Source organism: Aptenodytes forsteri, unplaced genomic scaffold (assembly GCF_000699145.1).
Source record: "Aptenodytes forsteri isolate BGI_AS27 unplaced genomic scaffold, ASM69914v1 Scaffold282, whole genome shotgun sequence".
NCBI classification, from domain to species: domain Eukaryota; kingdom Metazoa; phylum Chordata; class Aves; order Sphenisciformes; family Spheniscidae; genus Aptenodytes; species Aptenodytes forsteri.
The window spans coordinates 4426131-4436621 of record NW_008794089.1 but is presented as its reverse complement, the minus strand read 5'-3'; the positions used below and the strand labels follow the sequence as shown (position 1 = coordinate 4436621).

At 37.7% G+C, this 10491-nt stretch overlaps 1 protein-coding gene across 1 annotated transcript in view; it reads right to left on the bottom strand.

Annotated features, from left to right (window-relative positions):
• The window catches only part of CNTNAP2 (contactin associated protein-like 2), a 972464-nt gene that overhangs the window by 191563 nt on the left and 770410 nt on the right, over window positions 1-10491 (bottom strand). Inside the window, exon 15 of the mRNA XM_019470872.1 lies at window positions 6531-6658. Coding sequence (XP_019326417.1) covers window positions 6531-6658 — 128 coding nt within the window. The remainder of the gene's footprint in view (window positions 1-6530; window positions 6659-10491) is intronic.

Here is a 10491-nt window from a genome sequence, read left to right as displayed (position 1 = left end):
TGTTGTGACGTGTGAGTGTGAGGGTGGGTGGGGGGGGGGGGGGGGGGGGGGGTGACTGCTGCTTGGGGCTGGCTGAGCATCGGTCAGCGGGTGGTGAGCAATTGCCTTGTGCATCACTTGCTTTGTTTCTTCTTCTTCTTCTTCTTCTTCTAATTATTTTATTTCAATTATAAACTGTTCTTATCTCACCCCACAAATTTTCTCACTTTTACCCTTCTGATTCTCTCCCACCAGAGTGTGGGGAGTGAGCGAGCAGCTGTGTGGTGCTCAGTTGCCGGCTGAGGTTAAACCACAACAGTTGTCAGGCTGCTTTTATTGAAAGGAAACTTTTCTTTCCCCTGTTTCGCTGTTAGCATCGGAATGACTGTGATGAACAGCAAGCACAATGTCCTGATGTTCTTTGGATGAATCTGTATTCCACTTGAATTCCACAATGTACAATCCAATGCAACAGATAAAGACATGCTGGGGTAATAGCTGTGGAAATTCAGCAGACAAATGTTTATGTTTATTAAAGGCATCTACAGTTACTGGGGAAAAAAGTTAAACTCTTAGATGGATCAAGTTTTGACATGTATTTACCCTACTGAACTTACCACGATTGATTGGAAGGTCATGAGGAATTCATAAAAAATAAATGTATATAGATATATCCAGCAATACAAGCAAAAAATAGGGAAATGTAGAAAAATCCAGAGATTTTTATTAGTTTTCTAACCTGAGTAGCAGAGAACTAATTAACACCTCAAACAGGAATTGCCTAAATTTCAGATATGTAATCCCATCACACAAGTTTCCAGTGGAATCATTGCTTCAGAAGTTTCAAAAAACAAATTTTTGTATTTTTCACATCTAATTATACAGTTAAGAGGCCAGCTGCAAGCACTCAGGATTGATTTATTTTTGGGGGCATATCATTGATGTTATTTTTCATTTGATACAGTGTTTTCACTTCCAGTAATGTGTAAGACAAGTCACTATATTACTGGAATATTGTCTAAGATTCAGTAGGAGTAAAAATCGCTTCTACTGAAATTCCAGCTGGATCTTTTACCAATTCAAATTGTTTTTTTTCTGGGATACTCTCCAGTTTACCTTACCTATGTATGTAACAGTAACATCACTGCTGGTCTGATGTTACGCATTGTGTATCGTACTAGAGAATTGACCTTGTTCATAGGTTTAATGTGTAACTGAAAACTGCACTGTAAGGCAGTGCTATTTTTTTCTGAAACTCAGGTGGTACCATTGAAAAACATTTCAAGATGTTGAAAGTGTCCTCAATGTGGAATGTAATGAAAATGGACTAAGCATGCATATGAAACAGTAAATTTATTTTTCCTGACAACTCTCAGTTCTGAGTCGCCAACCTGCACCTGTGATGCATAAGAAGTACTTAAGGAATACAAAACCACACCTCACCAAGGATACTAGCCTGTAAGCACTGACCCTGGCAGTGGCTGTCTGTTTTAGGTATCTATAGAGTGGTTTTAATACAGACGCAGAGTCACAAAAAATGCCCATGTCCACACCACTGTCTGATTAAATAAGCCAACTCTACTGGAACATTCTAAAAGGAAGTACAAGAGTAAAGCCAAAAGTGATATTTAGAAGTGAAGGAAACAAAGCATCAAGCCATGAAAGGAGTAACGATGAGCCACGGTCAAAATTACTGAATAAAAGAACTCAAGGTATATTTCCCCTGAGAACACACACGCACAGTCACACACACATATGCAGAAACAAAATCAATGCACTGATGTAAGAACCGAGTTTTGATTTGTTCCTGAACTTCTGTCATCTGTCAAGGAGACTTTTTGTCTGTCACTGCAGATCCTACATGAACAGTGCTGATACTGGTCTTCATGAAAACTTAGCTTAGAGAGAATGACAGTCAATGCAGCTGCTTCCTCCTCCACATTTTGAAGATTAAAGATAATGGAAGTAAAACACAAAAAATGATTCATGGCTCAAAAATCAAAGTCTTACTGGGAGGGTAAAAACTGTACACCGGAGGAGATGGAGAAAACATAAATCTGAGCTGTGTAAAAAACATCTCCCCCTTAAATTCTGTCTTTGCTATATCAGAAATGGGACAAAAGGAAAATAGACTCAAGGAGAAAGGCAAATCTAGAGCAGAATAGTCAGTCTGTTCCCCTCTGGGCTTATAAAGAGCAGACTCCAATCAAAATCCTTGGAAGTCCTTGGGAAAAGGATACTCTTAGCAGGTTACAAATATAGGAGCTTTGAGAACACCAGTATTTTCCTAAGGGGAATGAAAAGAAAGTCTTGAAAAGGTGCCAAAAGTCACGAAAGTAATTTTGATTCAATATGATTATTGATGAAATCTCTGTAGCAATAGCCCCAACATAGTAAGCTAATCTCTTCAGTTTGGTTTCAGAAGAAATTACCAGATCCATTTTTGCAGCCTTGATGTACCACCTCAGGCTGAGCTTAGGGAGAAAAAAAACCCCCAACATACTTGTGTCGTTCTCTAAAGGGAGGAGGCTTGAGGTGCCTTTTTGCATTACAGTGGAATAACATAGAAATGGACAAGGTCTTTCTATTACTGGTTTGAACAAGGCCAAACGCAGCGGGGCTGAGGGGTCCAGGTGCTATTGCATTAGTATTAGTAAAACTGTAATAGGTCTGTAAAGGGATTTTAATCAGTGTCTCAAAGATACTTGAAGAGTAAAGCTGATTAATTAGTGTTTCTACGTTGGCCCTTTTTTCTAGATCCTGCACAGAACACATTCACTTGAGAAAAACAAGAGTAGTTTCCTTATCTAATATTACTATGGAGTCTCAGGACTGGTGAATGTCAAAGTTACATAGATATGTGTTTTCACTGTTTCATTTTTAATTCCAGTTCAGCTTAGAGGATCTTGAGAATCTGCTGATAAACTGCTGTTGCCATTCTGTAAGTACAACGCTCGTATAGCAGAGGCCAGGAAGGACAGCTTTGCTTTAAGTCTGGGTAGACCTGACATTTGCTCAAAATTCTTGTTTGATCTTTGGATGCAATATAATGCCAAAAACCCCACCGAATCCATACTCTGGTTATGCACCTGTTCTTCATAAAATTAGATAATTCTGCTCTCCTTGTAGGTCACCACTTAGAAAAATAATGAAATATTTAGAAAGCATTCCTCAACACTAAAATAGCAAATGAAAAGAGACATCCTGGATATTTTACCCAAGGTACAAGACAGGCCCCAGGCAAGATTTATGGGATTTTTGCCACAATGACTAGATGAGTCTTCATCATTCTGGTAGAACACAACAGCTTAAGCAGATCTTTAGAAAGGTAATAAAGGTCCTTTTTGCTGACTACTTTTCAGGATGCAAATAGTGTTTTGTGAGGTGCAGTTAAATATGAAAAATACTTCTGGAACACAAAGATGGATAATCATGCATGGCCAAGTTTTCTGATTTTATTTCCCACAATAGCCACCATCCAAGCTTGCCCAGAGCAGCCTTAATCAGGTCATAAATCAGAGGAACAGAAAAATGAAATTGTCATTTATGTGACCAAAATAAAATCTATATTTCTGAAAGAAGAATCTAGCAATTTTTGCAATAGGAGAACAATTACAATTCTGCAATAAGTGTACTACATTCCTAATGTTCCTTGGTTTGTGTCAAACAAATGGCACTGAGATGAATGATTTTCAGATTTACTTTGGTCAGTCAATAGTGTAGGAATGGTTAATTGTTTTGGCCCCAATTGATTAACTGATTCTTTAAGAATTTGATGGGTATGGGAGGAAGGGAACTGCATGAGACAACACATACCTTTGCTTTCTTTAATCCTCCTTGCCCTCACATAGCAAGATTTCAGCTGTCTGTTCTTATGGACTGCAAAGGCCAGCAGCTCTGCTGTACTCTTACAGCTCTCTGGTACAGCTGTGACTGGGCCTCGATGACATGTCAGTGTCTCTAGATGTTACATAGAAGTAGCTATGAAATGTGTGGCAAATTATACTGTAATTCTGATGTGAGAATATGGCCCTTCATGTCCTGCAAAATATCACTGGAGTATGGGTTGATACATCACATGCCATGGACAACCCTCAGGGCAATATGAGATAAGTTGTCACAGTACTGGCAGGCTCTACAACCACAGTGAGAAATCCTTCTAAACAGGTAAATTTTTATTTGACTGGTTAGGCATTCTTACCTTTCCCACCTTCCTTCCAGCCAGACCAAAAATCTGTATTTCTTTGCCAGTCTTCATACCTCTAACTGAATTTCATTTACCACCTTCAAAAATTATACAATGATAACTACATACAAAACACATGCAACTGAACTTCTTGTGCTGTAACAGGAGAGTCAACATTGTTAGTATTAATAATGTTGGTTTTGATGCATGTAATATACCAAAAATGGATTAACTGTTTTTTAAAATCCCTTTCCACAGATTCAGCACTTTGGCTCTTTCTTCCCTTTGGAACAAAAGCACATTTTGAAATTTTGGAATTTTCCCTAGGACAGAAACCTTGTTTTCCACAGGCTTTAATCCATGGTGAGACAGTACTGGTCTGGGGTACAGCAGCTGTTGTATACGGTCAAGAAAGAATACAAAGGAGAATGCATAGCAAATGCACTCAGAATATAAAATGGGAGCTTTTACTAACTGCAAAGGACTGGGGTTTATATTATCTCCTGTGAGAAAACTTATACCAGCTTTTTGACAATAATATATGTTGATGGAAGTAAATTCAAATTTATTTATAGGCAAAGTTTTTTTAAAACTACAAATCATATCTGTAAAGTTCAAACAGAAAATTCAATTAATCAGGATGTTAGGAATACACCCGTTCAGTTTCCCAAACGGCTGTGTTACTCAGTCACACTCTAATAAAGGCTACTGTCTGCTCAAATGAGGTTTCATTTATACTAATATTTAGAAATGGCTCACACTTTAGTGACTGATATTTCTAGCAGCACTCAGATTCAGGATATGAGGAATACAGCTGCAAGAAAAATGCTGTTCATTATTTCTTAGTCATCAGTTGCAAGAGCCTATTACGAAAATGTTTGTCAAACATAGCTGAGAAACAAACAAACACAAACTGACCTGTGATTAGACAAACACCATAAATAACAAGCAACAAATAGGTGATGTGAAAGTTTGCAAACATCCTATGATATTTGTTTCTGCTCGTTAGGCATCAGATTCATTAACAAAAGCCAGAGGGATCATTTGTGTAACCCAGAAAGACCACGAGCAGAAAAAGAGGCTAAGCACATTCAGTTCAGAGCAATGGCCTAGTGTTTTGAGGGACCGGACTGGGACCCAGAAAACTCTCTTTTGTACTTGTCCTGCTGGATGACTCTGAGTACATGATTTCCTCTCAGTTGGGATTAATTTCTTTAGTTTAAGGCAGGTATAATGATACTGACCTCCTTTGTAAAGTACTTAGAAACATGCAGATGAAAAGCATGTAGCTGTAAAGGGGCAGAGGAGGAAGGACAAACCGTACTCATCCCTGTTGTGTCATGTTAGATGCTGGTTAGAACCAGGTTGTTCAACTTGCATGTACTATGCCCACCCATTCAATATTTCTACATCACTGCAATCTCATAGGCTGACTTATACACTCTTTACCAGCATCTGAGGATGGATTTTATATTCCTTATAGACCATGCAAATATTAGTTATTGTAAATTAAATCAGGCAACCTTTCCTTACTGCACCTCTTATAACAGAATGGCCTTCAAACACAGAGGACAGGTATAATGCGTGTGCCAACTGCATAGAGTTTAAGTTTTTGAAGTGTGATTTAAAAGGGCCTTAAGCAGTTGCTCTGCCTTCGGTGGTGAATTTCACCTTCTGAAATGTAAAATAGATTGAAGGAAGAATACAATCCTCCTAATTACATCCCAACTTTTTTTGTGTGTGTGAAGTGGAAATTTATCCATTACACTGATTTACTCTACCACCTGCTGACCAAACTGGAGGATGTACACCTCCTATCAACACTTAGCCTGGAAATCAGGGACTACTACAAAAAATCCCAATGTTTTACATGAAACATCTAGCCCTGATATGGTCAACACTTGATAACAATCTTGTCAAACTTTATACACCTGTAAACAGAGTTTATAGTGATAAGTTTTGCCATCATGCTACTATTTATATCCCATAAACATAGTTTACAGTGATATGCATAGCAATGATAATGACACTGACAAGCACTCAACAGAAGCACAGATGTTGAGATGCTCTTATGCAATCTGTATTACTGCTTATATCTACATAAACTTAGTTGAATAATCAAACATTAAAAGTTGCCACATTTACTATAAAATAAAGACAAATATCGATATTTTAAACGCAAAGATGAGCCATTATATGTGCAGTTTCATAGACAAAATTTCTCAAATCATACCATGCTTTCATAGAAAAAAGTCTCTGAGTAGACAGCCACTTCTCTAAATTTGCATGGGGTGTCTACAAAACCAGTTCCCAATCTAGTTTGCTTTCTACCCAGGAGTAAGTGGAAGAAAACCAGCCAACTTACGATCTCCTTGACAACGCACAGGACCCACGGATATCTTGGCTTCAGACCCAGGCCGGTCAACGTCTCCAACCACTACCTGACTCACTGGTAGGTGCTCTTTGTATGACAACATCCCAGTGTCTTTTCTCCTGAATTACAGAGAGAGAGAAAAATAAAGTAATTGTGAAATACATAAAAATGATTTCCTTGATCATTATTATTTTTCAATGAACTAAGCACCAAAAGAACAGGTATGTAACAATTACACCAATACAGTGTTACTGTCTAAAAACCTGTCTCAAACGACATCAGTTTGAGCAATAACGCTGCCCATTTACTGGAAAATGGATGGATAGCCGCTACTGTCACCCAGGAACACAGTCAGAGTAGCAGCATGCTTTGTGGCCAGTCCTGGACTCAGCTGGGCTTGTGTTGGTCTTCCTGCTTTCCAGACTGACCAGCTCCATACTAGTGGGTAATACTTTGCTGTTGATCTCCTTGCTGATGTATTCTGAGAGGGAAAAAAATCCTAATACACTTCCTAGAAGTGTATCTTTTTTGCTCTAGTTGCTGCCAGTTATTATCTTAACAATACAACCTCTGCATACCAAAGAAACAGTGCATCTTTTATATTTAACATTTTTAGTATTATATTAAAAAAGAGAAATTAAAGACTAATTATCTGAAAAGGCTTGTCATCTTAGTCCTGTCATTTCTAACACTAAGTGCCTAAGTCCAAAAAATCTAAACTTGTGAATCTAACCACGAGTACGCAGCTCAAACCGCATTTTAGTTAGCAAGATCACTAAAATTCAATTTATAGTCTCTAAAAGCTCGTTATTTCAACTGCAGTGAGTAACCTGGTGCCTTTTTCATGCCTAGACCAAATTACTATGTACAGTTACAATATTTTCCCTTTATCATTTCAAGAAGTGAATTCAGCTGGCATGTTGAGTGCTGTTTCTTCCAAATAGAAAATAAAATAAACAAAATTTAATAAGGTACCTTATCTCTCAGGTGCTTGTTCCTTTTTTTTTTTTTTTTTTGACATAAACACATGGAAGGACAAAAATATCCACACAGGAAAAAATGCACTATATGTAGTGTTAGGACTATACTTTTTGACACAAAAGAAAGTAAGAGGAAGCAAAATAAATCCACCTATTTCTCTCTCTTTTTTTTTTTCTCTTTCTTTTTAGCTGTACCTTGCCATGTAATTAAGTATTTAAAGTAAGCAACTTTTTGATCTAAAAATCAACTCCTTTGTTCAAAAATACCATAGGATGAAGGATGAATTCAGCATCTGGAAAAGTTACCGAAGAGCACAGTATGAATTTAACTGGGAACTGGTAAGGATTTCAGGAAACTGAAAGTCTTTTTCATCTCTAACTCGGATGACTCCCTGATCTGACTCATTAGATTGCTAACAGCCAGGAAGCACAGCAGGGATCTGCATGATCTGTGGTAATGCTCGGAGTTTTCCAGTGCACAGTAGTATTTTCCAGTAGCATCTCCAGTCATCACCCTCACTGGGTCCTTCTGAAGAGATGGAAGGCAAAACATTCTTTTTAAAAGAAGCACAACTAAAGTAATTAAGAAAATAACCATCACATTTTTGAACGACAGTTCATTGGAACTCTTGTCTGTTCTCTGTGATGAAGAGAGTAACTAGAGATTTAATTACTAGAGTTTTTCAAATAATAGATGACTGTTCTCCTTAATCTGTATGTTCTTCCCCTTCAGAGCACTTGCCTTTCTCTGTGAGCCCTTTGTATTGCTAAGGTCATTAACCCTCTCTGGTTGGACACAGCTATACCAGGTGCTGTGTTGGTGAGGCTGCTACAGGGGACTGCTAGAAAGGAAGGAAAATGGAGAGGAGTAACCCTCGCAGAATGCTTCTGCAGATTGTGCTAGGTTGTAGCATACAGCTTTTCATCCACAAATTGCAATGCCCTTTACAAAGGTATCGTGTTCATCATTTTGGAGACAGGTGATATAAGAAAAGGGAGTTTAAAGGACTTTCCCTTTAAGAAAGAAAAGAGTGAATAACAAAGCCAGGTATGTAGACCAAATCTTCCATCTCTGCTAAAGACTTGTATCCATGGGACCCACTCCCTTCTAATAGAGGATAAATGTAGGTCATCACTTTATTCTTTCTGATATTTTCCTCTGAGACTGGCTTTCTCTGCTGATTGCTAATCTTTCAAAGAATACTTTAAAGATGGACGTGTCTATTTAAAATAAAGAATTCTTCAAAGAGTGGTAAAAAGAAAACTGTCGGCATTTCTCTTCTTTCCTTCCCCTCTCACAAAAAGAGCTAATATTTCAGCTCCAAATAAGGATGTCAAAGGGCAGCCCTTTTCCTGTCACCAATAGCTTTCACCTCCTTTGAAGCAAATAAAAAGGAGCAGTAATGATTTTCTCTCTCTTTACTGATCATGTTTCTACTCATTTTAATATTTTATTTATGCATTTAGTGATATGGTCACTTTAAAGCTGTTGCCATGACAATAAAACTAAATGTTAGAGTTCTTTTCAGGAATAGCCTTATTTTCTGATAATTGCTTACTTGTCTCATCGCTGTAGGGAATGCATTCTGCCATGCAAAGGAGCTATTGAGGGCTGGAAGTACTGGACTAAGAGTTGGGAGAAGTGCGTTGTCTTTTCTCCAGCAGAACCTGCGTAGTTCGTTTGCTCTTAAGAGAAAAGGCATAACAATAGCTTTTGGCCCACATGTGCACCAAAAAGACAAATACACTCAAGAGACTGAGTGGCTCTGTTATGCTTTTCTAAGATACTTGTACTTCCTCTGGACATACTAATCAGCACAGACAAAGTCAAAAAAGTTATAAACCAAAGACTGATTATAATGCTTGACTTTGTACTACACACTTAGAAATAATCACAGTTGGAACACTCAATTCCTGCAAATGATAATGCTTCTGCCGGTATTTAAAGACTTTGCACATTAAGAGGGTGGAGAAAGTCTCTGAAGTTTTTCCTCACCAAAGAAAATCCCCTTAAGAGAATAAAGATGGAATTCAGAGTGTGTCATATTCCTATTAATAGCCAAATGGGAGATGAATGAATCTGATCAAATCCTGTAATTATTACCAGGAGATATTGATGAAATCTCAATGTAATTTTCTATTTCTAATTTCTTTTCCTATATATAACAGTCTGCAAAGTGCTTCAGGGTGCCTTTGAATGAAAGCAGCAGATATTAGTGTAAGATTTATCATGGTTTTGATTACAATCATCTACTGACTCTTTATAAGCATTCTGTGGTATGTAAAAAAGAAATGCATTATGCATATATCAGCAAATGACATATTCAAACTCATGATAAGATTCTGTATCACTATTAATTTGTTTATATAATGATTTCATACAACCAGACTTCTGTTACTGGAGTAATTTATTTTCTCCAATTTTGTTAGACATCACTTAATTATCAGTCCAGTCCTACACAGGAAAACACATAAAGAACGTACTACAGGTAGGAATGGACTTAATTTTAAAAGATATGCTTACATGAGCTGAGGAACTGGAATTGTTTTGAGAATACACATAAAACACCTACTGGATTGAAACTGTAGTTTCAATTATTCAGTACGTATTATTCAACTATTAGCAGTGGTTTGAAGAATACAAACTCCCAAGCATTCCCATTTCAAAGGTATACAATTGTCCACCTCTCACAAGACCCAGCTTTTTACTATGCAAGCACCTCTGTTGTAATCCCTGAATTTCTATATTCTATCTGAGAGAGGTTGTCCTGGTTTTGGCAGGGATAGAGTTAATTTCCTTCCTAGTAGCTGGTACAGTGCTGTGTTTTGGATTTAGCATGAGAATAACATTGATAACACACCGATGCTTTAGTTGTTGCTAAATAGTGCTTACGCTAGTCAAGGACTTTTCAGCTTCTCATGCTCTACCGGCTTAGAAGGCTGGAGGTGCACAAGAAGCTGGGAGGGGGCAC